Source organism: Mytilus edulis, chromosome 1, assembly GCF_963676685.1.
Source record: "Mytilus edulis chromosome 1, xbMytEdul2.2, whole genome shotgun sequence".
NCBI lineage: Eukaryota > Metazoa > Mollusca > Bivalvia > Mytilida > Mytilidae > Mytilus > Mytilus edulis.
The window spans coordinates 68,140,605-68,161,097 of record NC_092344.1 but is presented as its reverse complement, the minus strand read 5'-3'; the positions used below and the strand labels follow the sequence as shown (position 1 = coordinate 68,161,097).

At 31.3% G+C, this 20,493-nt stretch overlaps 1 protein-coding gene across 2 annotated transcripts in view; it reads right to left on the bottom strand.

Moving 5' to 3' along the window:
* Positions 1-979: 979 nt before the first annotated feature.
* Positions 980-20,493, bottom strand: part of LOC139487903 (receptor-type tyrosine-protein phosphatase epsilon-like) — a 34,557-nt gene continuing 15,043 nt past the window's right edge. For both annotated transcript variants that reach the window (XM_071273124.1, XM_071273133.1), the window contains 22 exons: positions 19,255-19,392; positions 18,053-18,196; positions 17,238-17,372; positions 16,911-17,021; positions 16,618-16,723; positions 16,127-16,176; positions 14,854-15,149; positions 14,187-14,274; positions 13,804-13,871; positions 12,522-12,558; positions 11,234-11,331; positions 10,328-10,459; positions 9,848-9,993; positions 9,344-9,479; positions 8,207-8,356; positions 7,261-7,360; positions 6,514-6,587; positions 5,948-6,073; positions 4,793-4,906; positions 2,832-2,986; positions 2,124-2,259; positions 980-1,324 (listed from right to left, as the gene is read on the bottom strand). In XM_071273124.1, coding sequence (XP_071129225.1) covers positions 1,253-1,324; positions 2,124-2,259; positions 2,832-2,986; positions 4,793-4,906; positions 5,948-6,073; positions 6,514-6,587; positions 7,261-7,360; positions 8,207-8,356; positions 9,344-9,479; positions 9,848-9,993; positions 10,328-10,459; positions 11,234-11,331; positions 12,522-12,558; positions 13,804-13,871; positions 14,187-14,274; positions 14,854-15,149; positions 16,127-16,176; positions 16,618-16,723; positions 16,911-17,021; positions 17,238-17,372; positions 18,053-18,196; positions 19,255-19,392 — 2,612 coding nt within the window. In that variant the 3' untranslated portion in view covers positions 980-1,252. The remainder of the gene's footprint in view (positions 1,325-2,123; positions 2,260-2,831; positions 2,987-4,792; positions 4,907-5,947; positions 6,074-6,513; positions 6,588-7,260; positions 7,361-8,206; positions 8,357-9,343; positions 9,480-9,847; positions 9,994-10,327; positions 10,460-11,233; positions 11,332-12,521; positions 12,559-13,803; positions 13,872-14,186; positions 14,275-14,853; positions 15,150-16,126; positions 16,177-16,617; positions 16,724-16,910; positions 17,022-17,237; positions 17,373-18,052; positions 18,197-19,254; positions 19,393-20,493) is intronic.

The following is a 20,493-nucleotide window of genomic DNA, read 5'->3' as shown; positions in this document are numbered from 1 at the left end:
TAACTAGTGACGCCCAGATACAAAAGTTTGAAAGCCAAAATAAGTACAAAGTTGAACAGCGCTGAGGACCAAAAGTTCATAAAAGTTGTACCCAATAACGACCCTTATCGTAATATTTGTCAATTCAAAAAAACGTGGGGATGTTAAACTTTCAAAATCGATTCAATAAATGAACAATTGACAACTGATCACAACTGATGCACGCGTTTCAAAAGTACTGAAGAAAACATTTATATAATTTAAAATTTCAAAATATCGTTCCTCGAGAGCGTTCTCGTGGAAACTTGATCGGTTTTAAAAGCTGCAATCGACTTGATCAAATCAACGAATTAACCATTGGTTTCGTTTGACCTTTTCTTTTCTAACCATTACACTCTAAGGATAAAGCAAATACTGGTCGACATGAAGTTAGCATAGTGTGTTTGGATCAGGTTCAAAATACTCGTCTTGTCAACTATATATAATATAGATCATTAAAATTGTTTTCGTAGAATTGATTTAAAATCAAAAGAATAAAAAAAAACACAATTGAAACAATAACAATAGCATTACACGACATGTTGGCAGCACGAACCCTACCTATGCAGCATGTGTTCAGTTTCAAAGTTATTAACCATTCCAAGCGTTCCCTTACACAGTATGGAACTAATTTGTTCTTTTTTATAGTAGCTTTCATGAAAGAAAATGTGATACAACAAAAATACCTTACTCCAAAGAAAATTTAAACGAAAAAGTCCTAAATAAAATGGCGTTTCCTTGTGTAGAAAATGATGGATCAAACCTTGTTTTATAACTAGCTAAACTTCTCATTTGTATGACAGTCGCATAGATTTCTTTAAACTGACGACAATGTGTAAGGAAAACAATCAGCCATTATAGGTAAAAATGTCAAAAATTGGAGTACAGCAGTAAACATTGTGATATAATTTTCAAATTAATTGATAAATTTGTTTAAAAAAAACAGAGATGAAGTACAAAAATACGTTCATTTTTTATTATGAAATCAAAACAGAAGACAATAATATCTCCTGTAATGGATATGCGGGAGTATAACAATCTTTTTCCTGTATGCGATTGGATCTGTCATGGATATGAATAATACTAATATACACTCATTGAACATTTGACCTCTGTACAACAATCTATACACTGTTGATTCATTCTTTTAATATGTTTTTACAAAATTATAGCGTACACTGGCGTACAGGATTCCTTTGATTACTCAAACAGTAAATTGCTCTGTCATTACACATCAAAGATTCGCATAAACTGACTGTCCTTCTAATAAATCTTTGATACACTTGTAGCAGTACTCATACTGATCCTAAAAAAACATAACCCATTCTCATTATACGTCACTTATTCACATGAATAACTATTGGAAGGTATAGTTCTATGCTATGTTGTTAAGAGTTTTATTTTTGCTAGAAACGCGATAATGTTTGATAAAGGAAACCGTTGTAATAATTTTATAAATCTAAAACTTATTAGATTTAGATCTCTATATAACTATAGTATGTTGTAGTATAATACTTTTTGTGTGATTATATCGGTCTGATGACGAAGTTTGTTCTTTTAATGTTCTGTTAAACTACTGGTCCATGCACGATGAAAGTTTAGCGCTCACAACTATGTTTAACGTCACTCCCTCAACATCCTATACATGCATTAACTCAGTCCGTCCAATTCGGAGGTAATGTTTAATGTGTGGCTATCCTATTTAATACTCGTTTATAGCTTACAACATAAATCAAGCAAGTATTGTTCTTTTGGTTTTTTTGTAGTTTATTCTACGAGCAGTGGTTCTTTTGGTTTTTTTTAGGCTAAACGAAGCCCAATGCCCAAATATTTACTATTTTGTCTATGTTCAGTGGTTGTCTTTTTGGCAAACATACTACACTTTTTCAATACATAAATCAGTACACAATTAATTGTTATTTGGGAAATGTAAAATATTGTTTTAAAAGTACTTCACATAAATCGTTAGGTAGTGTAATGTGATGTTGTAACACAGTATGTCAACTTGTGTAACTCTGACAATCGTATAAGCAATCAATAATATGGCTCGATAGCTGCTGTGATATTTGTGTATTTTATAATGATTGTAGCTCTTGCAAACTTACAAAATTAGTCACAAATTCTGGTCGCCGTAATTGTATTGTTCTTATAACTTGGAACACATCGACTTGATCATCAATCTTCATTTTCTCTAAAATGAAACTTAATGCAACAAACAACCCACTTGTTGTTGCACCATTGCTGGAAAACACATGCATATGTTAACTATACATATATTGCAATGTTAGGAAACAGGGAAGGTAAGAGAAGATGAATCTAATTCATTATCATCACTACAGCTTATCTGTATCAACACATTCAAAACATGCTCTTTCAAATCAAATCAGAAGCAGTGTTATTTGTAAAGCCTTAATATAACAGGCACTATGTCGTCTAGTTCTAAAGTTTTTTTCAATGTCTAAGATGATAAATTTTAACAATTTTTTTTTATTGTTCGTCATCCATGATATTTTAAATGAAAACAAGAAAGATACAAACAAATAATAATATTTATTAAAGGGTCAACTATTGCTTAAATTTTAATAATCTAAAAACGATAATTTATGGTTGAACGCCTGTTGATATTCAAATTCAATATTTTTTGATATAAAATAAAGAACTAACTTTTCGCAATTCAAGATTTTCGTAAATATTTTCCTTTAAAAATAAATGCGTTTTCAATAGAACTGCAATTAAGAATTCAACATGCATTTATTTCGTAGTCTGTTTGTAATTTACACACTATCTCAAAAAGTATGGGTTTTTTAGAATACCTGCAAACGACAGTCACTGGACCGGTCTGATGTTTGCGTTGATCAATCACTCTTTGCAACAGTACCAGCATGTCAGCTGTAGTAGGTAGAAAAGAGTTGCCACTTTTACATTCTTTTGCCGAGAACACATGTATAGATCTTTTATCTTGTTTATTCTTGAAATTACAAAAAAATGGAAATTTAAATTATTCCAGATGTTATTAGTCTGCTGTTGCCGTAATGTACAGTGGTTACACAGGCACTTGTCTCAGAATTGTTTTTCCTATATACCTTAATATAACACAAAGTACTTAACTTACATTTTAGAAAAATGTCAGGTAGTGATGAAGTTCCGTTATGTGCCGCTTTATAGGCTGTCAACCCCAATAAAACTTGTTATATCGTAAATCTAAATTGATTTATCTTAACAATGGTGTATATCATGCCTACATTTGTTGTCGGAATCATCCGTATCAATCCTACCAAAGTATGTCAATCGTAATAATTTTGCAAACAGCTGAAGAATTGGCAATAAACGCGTCATGTCTCCTTGTATATTTCGGTTTCCGATTGGTCAATTTTATGGGAAAGTCTAAATGATTCTCGGAGTTACCTGATCTTATTTCATTTCATACGTAAAATCAAGAGAGAGTCTACATGACATTGACGTCATGGGAAAATTTGTCATTTATTAGACATACCACAAATAACACTTCTTAGATTTTGTCACGGTATATTATACAATTTTACTAACTGTATGATAAGTTCTATTCAAACGAAAACTAACAGTTTTTTCTAAAACAATTTTTATAATTAATCATTTACTGCGAGACGTGTATTGCCAATTTTGTGTAGGTTAACGAAATAATTACGATTGACATACTCGGGTAGTATTGCTACGGATGATTCCGACAACAACAGTAGGCGTTTTATACACCATTGTGAAGATAAATAAATTTAGGTTTACGGCATAACACGTTTTAGTGGGGTTGACAGCCGAGACACGGCATTTTAATGAAATTTCGTCACCGTATGACATTTTTCAAAATCGCGAGTTAAGTACCTTGTGTTATATAAAGGTATATAGGGGAAAAAAATTCTGAGACGAGTGACTGTGAGTGGTTAGTAGTGTTCTTAACATAATGCAATATTTCAAAGTGAACGCTAAGTAAACTACAACCAACTGATATCAATAGTATACTTCTGTAATACGAATTCTTGCATCGTCTAAAAGAATGTTTTGTAAAAAATTGCATGCTTAAATACATTATTTTTTTATAAAAATAACTGCCACATTTTCTCAAATATACTTCCGGTGGCTGTGTTTTTTAACATTAATTACTAATTAATGTTTTGTTAAATATTTGTAATTATCATTGCTTATCTAAACATAATATAATACTACCATGTTTTTCGATTCTCTTAACAATTCACTTCAATTCAGAAAACCATATTCCACTATTATAGACTTGCTTATCAATACTCAGAAACCTAACAAATCATATGTTTTCTACATAGATATAGGAAGATGTGGTATGAGTGCCAATGAGACAACTCTCAATCCAAATAACAATTTATAAAAGTAAACCATTATAGGTCAAGGTACGGCCTTAAACAAGGAGCATTGGCTCACACCGAACAACAAGCTATAAAGGGCCCCAAAATTACATGTATTCACAATAATCAAATATGAGATTTACACTGTAATCCTTACCTACAATTTTAATCAAATGCAGCTTTACACTGTAAGACATTTAAGGATGTATTTTAGATGTAACAAATAATGTTCTTTTCTAATTCCTATCTTTTATGGTGAATCGTAACTTTTGCAATAACATGTCTTTAGCTAACAATATGCATGTTGGAGTTTTGTCAATCTGTGGTTCATTCATCAACGAAATTTCAAGACTAATATCATGTGTGTCCTAAAAAAAGGAGGCACAACATTCTTGTATTATTTGACATTAATTGTTTTTTCTTACCGCTCGATGTACTATGGAAAGTTGAACTTCTCTCGGCGTCTGATCATTATCAAGCTCAATATCAAATTTTTCAAACTCCAGTAGTTTCTCTGTTTTTGACCATAATGGAGCATCCTTAAAATAAACAGAAAATGAAATCGTTACTTCAGACTTCAAGTTTTAAATGCAGTATTTTTATCATGGACTTTATTTATCTATTTATTTGGTCTCATCTTTTCAGTTGTATTAACAGATATTGAACTGTGGATTTTTAAATTCAAATACGTTCGACTCAGCGATACCAGACGTCAGAGTTTATATGACATTCTAACATATAGTTTCCTTTTGGTAATTATGAATAAGATACACATTGCTATCATGTATTTGATATTATGTTTATTGTGACCTGGACTTTTGATGAGACCGAACATTCCACAATCTACAGCCTAACCAAAACAATAACAGTTATGAGAACAAAAATCTTTCTTGTTCATAGATTCCTATGACAATACACTCTACGCATGCTACAGTAGTTTGAGGCTGTTAGAATTGGATTCTGATATTCAAGATATGTTCTTTTCCGCATGTATAAGCGACTTTATAATCAATTCATGTTTGAATAAATATTCTGTACATATACCTTTTTTTCTCAAGGAAATGCTATAAATTGTCCAAATTTAGCAGATATTTACTTTTTTAATTGTTTGTTCCAGTTAACAATTCGCCGATATGTTTCTCGCAAAAATTCGCTGACCTCAATACGCATGGATCTGTTATGAAATAATTTATCTTATTGTTCATGTTATACGTTTGCTCAATATATATTCTCCTTTGTGGATTGTTTACTTAGGCGACAATCAGTAAACTATGGCTTCAACACACGGCAATTATTTAGCTGTCATATTTTCACATTATAACAATCCGAGAAAAAAAATTGACGATTATACGATATGGTTTCGTAAAAATGATAATATCATGCACAGAAGACTAAGTTTATGTTATATACATATTGCTTTAAGAATTGGATAAACAATAATTTTCACAAGTCACTCGTTTCATATGAGTTTAAAGGAGTATAACCAGACAAATGCCAACTATCATACCAACATTTGTGTACATTATTATGAGCATGATTGTGATGTAAAAAATTAATTAAATAGTTCATAATTGTCTCACTTCATTTAGTGTGTCCAATAAAACAACAATACTGGAGTCGTGATCATACACCATTGTCCAGAAATCAACCACAGTTTCTTTTAATGGACAGTGGGTTACTAAGAAGCTCCCATGTGGAGAGTATCCCTACAATAATAAGATGTAGTTATTTAAATGAAGGCTATGTGATAATAAGCGTTTGAAAGGGTTGATGAACATAATGTTGAAGAAATAAGTGCAAATTTAAACTATGTATAAAAGATAATAACGTATATATGTACTTTCAATCCATTAATTTTTATAAAATACTTTTCAAAAGGAAGAACCCCATTCGTGTATTCAAAAACAATTTTGTTACATGCTTAATTTAAATGTGTCATACCTTTCAATACAAGCACGGGTATGTTGTTTTATTTACAAAACATATCAACTAGAAATAAAGCGGCAGTCCCCAAACTAGTTACACTTGCAAATATCCATGTAACAAGTTTAACTCAATCAGTTCTGTAAAGAAGTGTAATGAAAACAACTAGTTTGACCGGATTTCACAGTTCATTGAAAATGAGTACTGATTTAAATTCACTTACTGGTATTAAGACTGCATTGATGTAATTGTTTTTGTTTTTACCAAAAGACATAAGATATGGCCTAAAATCATCATCTACAATGTAAATGAAAAGTCTTATTTAAAATGGAAAAAAAACGAAATAGGAACACGTTGAAACAAATAAAAAATCAATAGTCCAACACATTTAAATAAACCTAATTAATTTGTTGTCTTGGTAGTTAATTTATATCGATTTCAATTAAACAATAAAATATGCAGAACAAAATATGAAAATATGAGTCAGCTTTTATTGACTTGTCTCTTTCTTCAATTACCTTGGAGTTCGGTATATTTGTCATAGTTTTCTCGAAGAAAATTCCCGCAACATATATATCAAAAACATGACTATGAAAGTATGTTGTAACCACAAACACATGTGTTTGGTAGCACACTTGTTGAAACTATTTTAGACAGGAAGTACATGTGCTCTTGTTTTCCTAATTAAAGCATGTTACATTTAGTAGCTTAGAAAGTGACCAAAAAATGTAATCATTGGATTATAAAGGTAAACAATTATGCCTTCACTTAAAAATTTAAAAATCATGTATGTATGTACTAGATATCCTGAGATGATGACATGCTTCCATACCAACTGTGTATAATGTTTTGTCCAAAAAATGATCTCTGACAAAATAGCACTACTGTGTTATTATCAAATACGAAACATATGAAAATATACCCATAAACAACATGAATAACAAAAACAATGCATATTCAATACACTCACGTGGTAAAATAGAATTCACTGCATTCTTTGAAATGTTCTCCTCAAGTCTGGAAGATGTAAAATGTTCCAATGAATATGATGGACGAAGACTTTGCAACCTCTATAAAACAATAATTGTGTTGTGTTTATGCGTTTTCCGTAAACATAAAACAAATTTAAAACAAAATAAGTACACATCATAACGTAAACTTTACTTATGAATACATTTGATTAAAACCAACAATTTACCGGTATTTACCTTCATGTGATCTCTTAAACGTAGAATATCTGATAGAGTGCACTGTTGAATGGGGAACAACTGAACGCGGCACTGCTTACTTTATTATTTATTTAATGAATGAAAATAATAAATTATGCATTTGATTGCGTAAACGAATACTCTCTTTTGGTTAGTTTTAGTATGATAAATCCCTGTATAGATACTTTATCAGTATCAGTATATCAAAGAGTCAACACTAAATTGACCACCATATATGTTTTGACTTTTCTATGTCATTGTGTTGCAATTGATTTACTGAATCTCGTATTACCGATATTTTCCTTGCGTATTCTTGTTTATTTAAGAATTGTTTCCCCTTTCTGAAACTACAGAAATATCGATGTTTGTATTCATTTTATCATTGACATATTTCATATTAAACGGTTAAATGTAAAATAGTTTTTGCATCATTGAGATATACTTTGCACCCTCATTTTTGTATTGAGAAAAATGTTAAGTGTTTTCGTTCATATCAAGAAACTATTCTGAAAGTCATATTCAACATAAAGTTAAATTACACAGAATTCTTAGACACGACGTAGTATCGATAGCCATTGAGAGGTAGTCAGAAATAATTTGCTAATGCCAGTATCTCAATGTTTGTCATTCTTATTTCTAGTTTTGTTCTTTTTCTCTTATTAAATTTTGTTTGTGAGTATCGATTATGGTTTTTGTGACTGTATATACCTGAAATTCTAATCGATACGTCTTTTGATTTTGTGGGACTTTTGTATTTTCTTGTTCTTGAACGTAACTACAGAAATCATTTACATGAATAGAAGTGTCTGGCACAGTGAACAGTTCTTGTAATGTTTCAAACACAGCCTCGTATTGTTCCTATAAATATAATACTAGAATTATACAATAACGTAAACTGTCAATCTCAAATTAGTATTTAGAAAAACAATCATCTAATTGTTAAACACTGTGAAGAAACGGTTTGTAAAATGTTTAACTACACTGGACTTGTATCTCGTCTTCCTTAGACTGACCAGTTGCTCTAACAGTTGGAAGAGAAAATCAAATACGTTGTTGAAATTCATTACAAACCAAATAGTTGGCAAATGTTGTGCCAAATACGACTTATGTAATTTATAACTTGTGTGTAATACTCTAGTCTTTCTAGTAGTTCGACAGATCATGTAAACGGTAAATGTAAAGAAAATCAACATTTACATGACATTGCAACACAACTTAGTAATGCTGGCTACGTATACTGTGCTAATGATAAATTAGAAACAAAACGTATACCACTACAAAATTTAGAATATATCTCCAAATTGATATATATCTGTCAGTCAAAGTATTCCAAGCTGTTTGAAAGCATTTACGTGATTTTTTACATATCATTTGTGTTTTCGTAAAAAGGAATACAACAAGCAGTCAAACACCCAATGTTTCACAACGATTACTACTCTATTTGCTCTATTTGAAAGATAATGGTTTTAACAGCCGATCATACATCTAATTAATTTGATTACATCCAAAAAGATAACTGTTGCATTATTACTTTCATTGTAGTTAATTTAGTCGTCAACATTCACCAAGTGGGTTTCCCGTTTGAATGGTTTCATACTACCAATTTGTGGGACAACGTCATAGATTACTGTTCAGAGTGATCTATTGATTCATTATTGATATCCTTAATTGGTAAATTGGTTTATGAACTAATAAAGATTTAGGTTATGAATATTATTGCAACCAAATATACAGTACACACCGGATTGCATTGTATTTGGAATGAAAAATTAAGATGTTCATTTGCATATTGATTTTAATATTTACCAATGATTTTTAAACTTCATAATATCGTATAAAACTTACAAATGTTTGAATCATATTCATTCTGTCCTTCCGCATAATCTGTACATATTCCTTGACATCAAAATAACCAACTGATTTGCCATGCTCGTATAAAGAATCTATTGCAATAAATGTACCCGTTCTGCCAATGCCTGCACTAAAAACATTTCAAAAACAAGTTCAATAGGGTTTTTTTTCTACAAAAATGTAGTGCAAGGAAAACAACAATACAACATACTAGTATATTTTGCGACTTCTTTAGTGCCTTTCAGGCGTATTTAGTGGCAAGAGTATTCCTTTTTCACCAAATTATTCAGCTAAGTTTTCTTGTTGGATTTTTTCGGAATGTTATTGAAAAAAAGTGATATTAAGGATTCGCTTTCTTGTTTCTTAGTTCGAAATTTCTGGCTAGCTGTTTATGCCATGGTATTTTATATTCTAAATATGGTATCAGTTTGGTACGTCTATTGTATTTCATTTTTTATTTTATGTACACAGCAATTGCCTCAAATAGTTTCAACTTACCTGCAGTGTACAAGAAGTGGTCCAGGCTGATCACATCTAATATTCGTGACTGCTCTATAGAAATTCACCAGCTTTATACTGTCTGGAACACCATGATCAGGCCATTGAATAAAATGAAAATGATGAACCCTTCGTTCTTGTTTTTCCTGTAGGAGGAAAACAAATTATTGATACGCTTGTTTAATGCACTGAAGTTAGAAGGCAACTTATTAACTTCTTCAAACGTTAACGGATGATGACAAAAACTATCACTGGGGCTTCCTTTTTTTTTGGCATGATGTCAAAAACTCATCAAAGAAGTTGCACTTTAGCATAGGCCGTGTTTTCAAAGAAAGTGTTTTTAAAATAAACTATGATTTAACGGTTGAAGTGAAGGCGTATATATTAAAGCTAGTTTCTGATCGACATACGCTAAGTTTAATATTTGCCTGCGTATCAGCATTATGAAATTAACATCAATCAAAACAAAGAGTATATTACCAATTTGTGCTTAACGTTTATCAGCCTATACATGTATACAGAGTGCTCCTTTTCTACTTCCATGTTCAATACAAAGTTGCCTACTACCAATGGCTTGTTAGTTGTCTGTGGCCAATACTGGTCACATTTTTTCTGCAAATGTACAGTTAAAAAAATTCGTATAAAAATGTTATTTTTTTTTTTTTATGAATAAAAAAATAAGACAAAAGCATACGACTAAAAAGTAGTACTCATTTCGCTTGGACAATCATTAGCTCGATAATATATTCCTCATTTAGAGATATATCAAGTCTTCAGTTGTTGACAATCACATGTGTCGAAGCCATATTTTAACAAAAACGACAAGAAAGCATGTGTGTATCTGACATATACATGTACATGTTGAATAACTTTTGATAACTCAATTAGGAATAGACCAGTACAAATTTGTTAAAAGCAATATAATACGGTCAAACATACTGTCTAGTCCCGGAAATTAACGATTTGTATTCATTCTGGAAAAGAAAGAATCATCGTTCTCAAACAACATTCTCAATGAAATTTCGTTGTACAGTCAATTAATGATTTCCTATTGAAAATCGATATCAAAACAATGACAGTTTTCAGATTTTGGTAAGTCCATCATGCAACTCATGTGTTATTCATAACAGTAATTAGTTGGACAATTTTAGCAGTTTTCGTGTTTGCCAGGCAGTAATTTTCTGTGTGACAATACTTTCATATTGTACCGTTTGTCCTTATGGATCATGAAAGTAAAGTCAGAACTTTAAAGCGGTTTACTTTTTACGACATTGTTTTTTTACTGCTACATAATTATTTGAAATAACTAAAAAAAAAAACAATCTTTCAATTCTCTGAATTCATTTTAGAAACTCAAATGTTCAACAATTGTATGATGTCATATACTTTTCCTTCTTCTTCAAGTTGAGTAACCATCACTATTTTCCCAACATTTTCCTGCCATATCATATGCCAGAAATCTCTCACAGTATTTCTTTTTGGACCTGAAATCATGAAATAAACAAGCAAAACAGACAATGAAGGACATTTGCACCTGTCGTTCAATTTGTAATCTGTTTTTCTCTTTGAACATTATAATTATGCACAATATAAATGAACAAGTTTTGTAAGTTATTATCTATTTGTGTATGGTGCCATAAAAAAAAACATCATCTGAATCTGTTTAATGTATTTATTTCACAGTCAATGTGTACTGGCAGTATAGATTCTTAATTCGGTATAAGAATGCATCAATCTAACAAGCATCTGAGACTGTTGAGCATGGAATTGCGAAATTGCTCCGAATGCAATGTAAAAAATCAAGAGTGTCATTTTTAATTCGATATAAGCATAGAGTTACACGAGATACTGTCAAATAAGAAAATAATTAAATCTTGCAGCTACTCGGGATATATGTCATAAATTGATCAAATAAAACAATTTAGATTAATTTTACTGGAAAGCCATTTTACTGATTTCGAATACTTATATTGTAACACACTAGGATACATTTTTCTTTCCGCTCATATTCTGTTGAGTAAAGAGAAGGAACCGTGTTCAGCAATTCCAGTAATGGTTAGCGTTATACATGGTTATATAACGATATTTAATAGAACAACAGACTTATGAAGAGAGTCTTTTATGCATAGACCATAGCTGAGCGAATTTTTACTGGAATGATTATCTCGTTACAGTTCGATAGGTAACAGGGGTTTATAGCATCGGTATGAGTGTGTACTAACTCATGTAATAGATACTTTATTTGGGCTTGACTTCATCTATTACCATTTATCTCGGTGAAATGTTTAATATTGTTTTGGAATTCGATTTTATTTTCTGGTTGCTTTGATTCGAACGCCATTGTTGAGTGTCTTCAGTAGGATTTTATTTTTTTTATTTGCTTTGTTTTCTGTGGGACTACTTTGGCTAACGCATGCAATTCATATTAAAGAAGGCAGTCGAATTCATTAATCGTCTTTGAGTCATTGCAAAAGCTATAACAAAAACATTTAATGATAGCAGTTTAAGTAATTCAAATTAATAACTATGCTTTTTAGTACGTATTTTGAGTAAATTTATAACCGTTATGATGACACGTAAAAATGTCAGTGTGTTAAGAAAAGTCTAAACCGTAGTACACCATAACCAGTGTTGTTCCATCACAGAAAAGTAATATGTTCTTAAATATACAAACCTTGAGTAGCAATGTACGCCTTTTCTTTATAATAGCTCTGCAATTTGAAATAAATGTATTCAAATATTATATCATATCACTTCAAAAAAATAACGCTTCATAACTAATTATTCACAAAAAGAAGCGCCTAATAACTTAATACATGTGTTTAAAGAAGGTAAAACAATTTAAGATAAATAATCAACAATATTTCACTGAACTAGTTCACATCTTTGTTTAGGGGCCAGCTGAACCCCTTCTTCGGGTGCGGGATTAAATCGCTGTGTTGAAGACCAATTGCTAAGATTAGGCTGTTTTCTACTTTTTAGTCAGCTTGTTGTCTCTCTGGCACATTCCCCATTCCCGTTCTTAATTTTGACTACAAAGGTTTAAAGGAATTTGGTATAAGAGCCAACTCCCCATCCAAGTCATAATTTGTTAAATGTAAACCGTTATAGTTTAGCGTACGGCCTACAACACGGATACTTTTGTAAACAGGATGTTAATAAAAATGACCATATAATTGATAATCATGTCAACAGCGAAGTGCTGCCTACTGGGCTGGTGATACACGACAACAAATAAACAACAGTTTCCTGACTTAGGACAGGTGAAAACCAATGCAGCGGGTCTGAAGGTTTTAAAAGGAACTCGTACTTCATTCTGACCTAAAATAATAGTGTAACATCACAACATAAAAGGAAACATTTTGAAACATCAATAGAAATTACTTACCTCAATCAAAAGACATATCAACAAAAATAAGTAAACATACACTGAAGGAATAAATTGTATCTATGACACAATGTGAATAAAAAAATAATAAAAAGAGTGAGAGTGAGAGGTAAGATAAAATCAGAAACTATGACCTTGAACGAAATGCCGTTAAAAAAATAACTTACATTGGGATATTTTTTTTTTAAATTGTTAGGAGTACAAAGAGTATAGAAATGATTTTTATAAAATGAATAGATTTTAAGTTCATAGTACATGAAATCCGAATACAGAAGTGAAAAGTTTTCGTCATACTAAATACTTACAGTATCAAAGGTCGTATATATATTAAAAATAGTGAGCTGAAATGTAACACAAAATGTGTAAACATTGAACATGTTGAATAACAAAAAAGCATTACAAACTGATCAACAGGTCAAATTAACACGAGAGAACGATTTGAGAGTACTCGCAGTTACTTGAAGCTAGTTCAAAGCAAAAACAAATAAATAGTAAAAAAATCATGCACTTCATATAAAATCTAAATTGTTATTCCAGTCGGTTTTTATAGCTATAATTCGGAACTGACGTCGATGTAATTTGCATTTATGTAATCATATGGTGTATCGCCTTTCAAAACTACTCTGGAGTGGTCATCTGAAATGAAATAATAGATTTATTGTTATATCGATACGAATTTTTTTACTAGCATAAATTATATATATTTGTAAATGGTAGCAACAATAAAAAATATAAAACAAAATTAATAATCCATAGTTATATTTAGCCAAAAGAGCGAAGTTGTCAAAGTTAGACTGTTTAAGCTATCTCAAGTCTTCTTTGTTTCTCAGTGTATTCGTTTTTTCAAAACTACGGACCGATATAATTTCAAAGTACAAAATGTATACACAACTTTAAATTGAAGTATGATCCGTTCCTATATAAATGATTGTAAATATATTTTGCACTTACATGGCCATGTCGTCAAAAATCGATTTTTAGCTTTATTTTCTTCTTTTGATCCCTCAACATGAGCATGAATTAGACCTTTTGGGAACATCTGTAAAACATAAAATACTGCGATATATGGAGGAATCACAATTGATCTATTCATATTTATCTAATTTTGTACAAAATCATAGTGTACAGTTTTACATCGATTCAATTCAATAATCGGAACATGAGTTGTTGTCTAATAGTCCGTTTCTATGTATGTTGCATTTGCATTGTTCCGTTGTTTTCCACATAAAGTTGATGTGTTTATCTCGATTAAAGTTTGTAACCCAAATCTGTTATCTCACAATCGATTTTTAAGACTTTTGAACAGCGGTATACAACTTTTTTCCTTTAATTAGACATTCGTGGAATTTCAAAAGGCTCCGCTTTCTCCGTTATGATTTGCTGAATGTAGATCTACGTTACTTTGCCGGATAAGTTTAAACCAGACATCCTTGTGGGGATTGTGTTAGCCTTTTTTTCCAAGTAGCTCTGTGATATATCTTTAAAATGTTAGTAGGCAGATATATAAATACAAATGTTGAGCTTAGTATTAAAAATGTCAAAAAATAATTTTGACCAAAATGTATGTATATGTGTATCAAGATATCAATTATGGTGTCTTGAATTCTACTATACCAACCCCATATTCCTTTTCAAAGCCATGATCTTTACGCTTTTCATTTATCACGTATGACAGGTCCTCAATTTGAATTTTGTGCTGACATATATCATCTTCTGAAATGACATTGCCATATACATTGACATTTCCCTCTTCCTCCTCATCTGGTAAATCATAAGAACTTATATCAAGTGTTCGGATTTTTCTATCATGCTTTTCTTCAAACGATAGTTGTATATTTTCTGAACTTGCAAAGTCGCCTGTCACGTTTTCATACATTGCACTTTGATCAGTTAACGCTGAACGAGTCTTTTTGTCTGAAAACGGAGAAAAACTGTAGCTAGATTTGTTTAGGGACACAGTTCTTCAAAATATAAATGAAAAAGATTCTTTATAATTTCATGCAAATAATATTCTGTTATAATTCTTATATGATTTGCATTATAGAAAATACGTTGATATGATTGGTCGAGAGGTCTTCCGGTAGTTGATATTGACGTTGGTTATTTTTCGATAGACGACGTTGACCGAACTTCTTTTCGTTACCAATGTAAACAACATGGCGGCATTAATAACACCGACGTTAACAAAATTTATTTTCACTACACGTTAATCGTTAAATAAAATAATAAACACAAAAACATTCGTTTGAATGATAATAATTGCAATTTATTTTTTATCAGATATCATTGAGTACATATTTTTGCGTTAACCAACAAATATATTCATACGCCAGGCCTATTGAAGACATAAATATACAATTTACTACTTTTAGTTGTTTGTGAGTGAATTGGTAGAGTTTATACACCAATAACTTCCTTTAAAAAGGCGTTAACCCTATAATGTTTTCGCAGGTATTGTAATTTTGTTTAACGTTGTCGCATTCACTAAATTAGTAAATGTAAAAACAATAGCTTTGTTACTCACAAATTTGTATTTTTTAAGGTTCCGTACGTTCTCTAGTTTCTTTGCGAATTCATATATACCCTACTTCAAATTTCCGTTCATTTTTTTTAAGAGAATAATGGCATGAATGCATAATTTTGCTTTAAATTTTTTTTTAGATATACTGTAAGCAGTCACAGATTAAAAAGTACTTATTTCATCGCATTGTTAATATTACAAAATATACATTGTAGTTTACTGCAGCTATACGGAAATATTGCCTGACAAGATCTTTAGGAGTTAAAAATATTAATAGTAAAACGAGTAAACGTTTAACCCTTCATCATGTTAATTATTTAGTATCGAAGAAAAAACAACATAAAAAGATTGAAAACAAATAGGTACTCACTTTCTTCCATGTTGGGATGATTTCTGTGTTTTTGCGATCTAGAGAACCGTCTGAAATACATGAAAGAAAATTTTAATCCATTGATAAAATTGATGTAGTAATTTTCTGTTAATTCAATATTCACAAATTTAAGGACCATTCGAACCTTCAAGATTGTTCTATCCATATGAAAAGTTTAACTTTTTCGAAATTTGTGTTTTAAGCTAAAGCACAGCACAACTAAAATAGACAAAACGCGTGTCAGACTTTTTTAATTATAAGAAATATCATTCAATGACTCTTGTTATTAATATGTATGATATTCACATTAAATGATAATAGGATTATTTACGAGTAATTAAAAGAAGTGTATAAAATGGTAGAGTACGGAGATAGTGCGGCGAAAAAGTGTGTGCTCCCATGTTTCTGTGAACCCCCTATGTAATAAATAAATGGTCTATCAATAATGAGAATATCATCTTTAGAGGAAATCGACTGCAACAAATAAATACCTGTAAACGATAAACAAAATGATTGCAAGAATCACCATGAATATTGCAGCACAAATTCCTCCAATAATGAGTGTAACAGGTCCTGGTTCTTCTATGGACTGAAATTCTATAAATATAACATCATGATAGTAACGGATAATGTTTTGTCAGGATTTCGTTTGGAAACTATCTTAATATTTTTTTTAAAACTAATTCCGATGTTAATAATAATACTGATTTGTACTTATTTACAAATAATCAATTTTACGATAAATACGCATATATCAATTTTCAAACATCATTCCTGGTATTACCTGCTTGCTTGCTTCCATATGTGCAATTCCCTTCATACATTTCACAAGAAGTGTTTAAGCAGTTGTTACAGTAACCGATACAGTTGTAGCCAAAATATCCGTCGCTGCATTCTGAAATAAAAAGAAAGAGACGAATGGATTTTTAATACACAAAACGGAATACGTACATGTAAACAGCAATTGTTATACTAACCCCGTATTTTGTTTTGGAATCAATCAAATCATTTAAAAATAACTTTTGTAGTTTCTGAATATCTAGGAAGTTGTTAAAACACAAAACCGCTCACTTTTCATGGTAAAGAAGTATGTACACTGTGTTTTACCCACCTTTATTACAAGATTCACCAGACCATCCTCTGTCACATTTCCCGCCAGGACACATTCCAGTAGATTTATTACAAGGTTCTGATAGACAGTTGCACTTATTTGCACAGTTTTCACCATAGAACCAATTAGCACATGCTGGAATGTATATTTCACACAATTAGATATTGATGTAGTTGTATCTATCGTTAGACTGATTTTTGGGTTAAAATATTGAATGTTTTATTAATAGTAGATAATATAAGAGCTACAATATGTAATGGGAATATAAATTAAAATGTCAAAAAGACAGAAAAGTTAACAAAACATAGGTATAACTAGCTTAAGCAAATTTAAAAAATAACTGAGTAATAAACGAACTAATTAACATTTCATTGTATAGTCGAATCTGGTTTTTTCTTAGTTAAAATAGCATAGCTGAGATAGCAGTAGTTATTTATTTTCAATGTTTGTTCGCACAGCACTGTTTTGCTAGAATTCAATTTTTGTAAAATGAATATTCAACATGGTTTTATACACTCAGATATCATCGTACTTTAACTTTGTTATACGGAATTGAAACCTTGATTTATGATGATCCAAACATTCAAACTGAAAATTGCTGAGCATATAAAACTCTCGAGGAAAATAAATTATCATCACCACTTTGTTGATACGTATTGATATCAGTTCAAATATTTCAAAACCTTCAATCTAGATATATCTCAATCACAACCTTGGTTTAAAAAGAATATAAACAATGATAAAAAAAAAATGACAATTATCTTATGAAACTTGAAATTATTTTTGGAACAGAAGGTTTATTTTAATATACATACATTGATTACATTTAGGGTAGTTTATATACCCTGGTTTACATTTGTCGCCGACATGGCAAAAGCCGTCAAAACGGTCACACGTTTTCGATAAGCACCCATCACATGACTGTGAGCAATTTCTACCAAAATATCCAGGACTGCATTCTAAAATGTCAATGCATAATTGTATCGTATGAGCAATTCAATTCAAGACAAGTGAAACTGCGAGCTACTGCTCACTGATGATACCCCCGCCGCAAGTGGATAATATTAATAGTGTAAAAATATGGAAGTGTTCGGTAAACAGGAAGTTGTCGAGTGATGAATCTGAAAACGCATCACACGGTATAGCTGACTTATAAAAATCCTGAAACCAAATTTCAGAAATCCTTGTATTGTAGTTCCTGAGAAAAATGTGACGAAAATTTTTAACTTGGTTATCATGTGTAAAATCATACAAGTGTTCGGTAAACAGGAAGTTGTCGAGTGATGAATCTGAAAACGCATCACACGGTATACCTGACTTATATAAATCCTGAAACCAAATTTCAGAAATCCTTGTATTGTAGTTCCTGAGAAAAATGTGACGAAAATTTTCAACTTGGCTATCATGTGTAAAATCATACAAGTGTTCGGTAAACAGGAAGTTGTCAAGTGATGAATCTGAAAACGCATCACACGGTATGGCTGACATATATAAATGTTGATACCAAATTACAGAAAGGGTGGATGTGTAGTTTCTGAGAAAAATGTGACGAAAGTTTCATGGGACGGACTGACTGACGGACGGACGGACTGACGGACTGATGGACGGACTGACGGACGGACGGACGGACTGACGGACGGGCGGACTGACAGACAGAGGTAAAACAGTATACCCCCCTTTTTTTAAATCGGGGGTATAATTATGATTGATGATGGGTACCAATTATATCAAAGGAACTGATTTCTCTTCTGAGACACCATGATGCATTAGTAGTCAATCAAACTCATTATATTTGTTGGATGACATATGTATATATGAACATATGTACACACACAAATGACATCTAATTGTAAGAATTAAAAAATAGAATTGTAAAGTTATAATGTAATTGTGATGTCTAAGATTTATTTTTAAAAACATTTGGTCTCGATCAAATATGAGGATGTTGCTTCCAGACATCCTAATGACGTGTGGGCCACTCTTTTATGCCTAACAAACAACAATATATATATCTTACCGGTAAAGCAGTTAGTATCTTTCCATCCTTTTTTACATCCGCCATTACATTTCCCCGTCACATGGTCACAATGAGGCAAAGAACAGTGCTGTGAGCATGCGTGGATACATTGTTTTCCAAAATGACCTTCCTTACAGGCTTAAAGAAAATTAATTTACAAGTAACTCGTAAACTAAATATAAAAAATTCTTTCGCTTTCACGTTTTAGAAACCCTAAAAATGAAGTGTGTTCTTTAACTAAACAGGTTTATTGGCGAGTTACATCAGATTGTTTTTATTATCAATCGTTTTAGAAACCCTAATAATGAAGTGTTTTCTTTAACTTAACAAGTTTATTGGCGAGTTACATCACATTGTTGATTATCAAACCCATTTATCATTTTCTATCTATCATATTTGTCTTTACATCAGTTATTTATATAGTTAAGTAAAGGATTGCAACAATTTTGTGAAAATAGGTACATTTGTTTGTTTATGTGTTATATATTTGTTTTTCGTTCATTTTTTTATATAAATAAGGCCGTTGGTTTTCTCGTTTGAATTGTTTTACATTGTCCTATCGGGACCTTTTATAGCTGACTATGCGGTATGGGCTTTGTTCATTGTTGAAGGCCGTACGGTGACCTATAATTGTTAATGTCTGTGTCATTTTGCAGGGTTTCCGCTGGCAAAATAATAATTGTGGCGATTAAAATTCGTCATTGGCGAAAGAATTTGGCGAAAGAAATATATATTACAATTTGTTTTCCTCCATCTTGTTTATTTACTTTTTCGGGTTTCTCGGACTTTACATGATCAGACAATACTCGGAATTCACCTTGAACTCGTTAAGATTTTGACAGAAAATCAATAATCAGCTGATCGCATTTTATAGCTATCGACAACATGATCTTGATCGTATTGTTTGATAAAAGGATATGGGTGAATGGCGTCCGTCACATGTCTCAAAGTATTTGTTAACCACTTTGCGACGCACGTGTTAGACGCAAACTTTTGACGTCTCCTCTACTTCTTTTGATGATAGAACAGAAAAGAAAACTGTTGTTATGACGAAAAATGTTCAACTGCAAGAAAATTCTCCGATTTAAAACTTAATCCTTTGAATTTGGGAGATAATTGATTTGAGAGAGTGCTTTATAAAGTAGTTTGAGTGACATGACGTGTTTCAAGCATAGTTTCACATCTCAACTTTTTTATTTACGATGGTCTAGAAAAGAAAACTGTCGTTATGAAGAAATC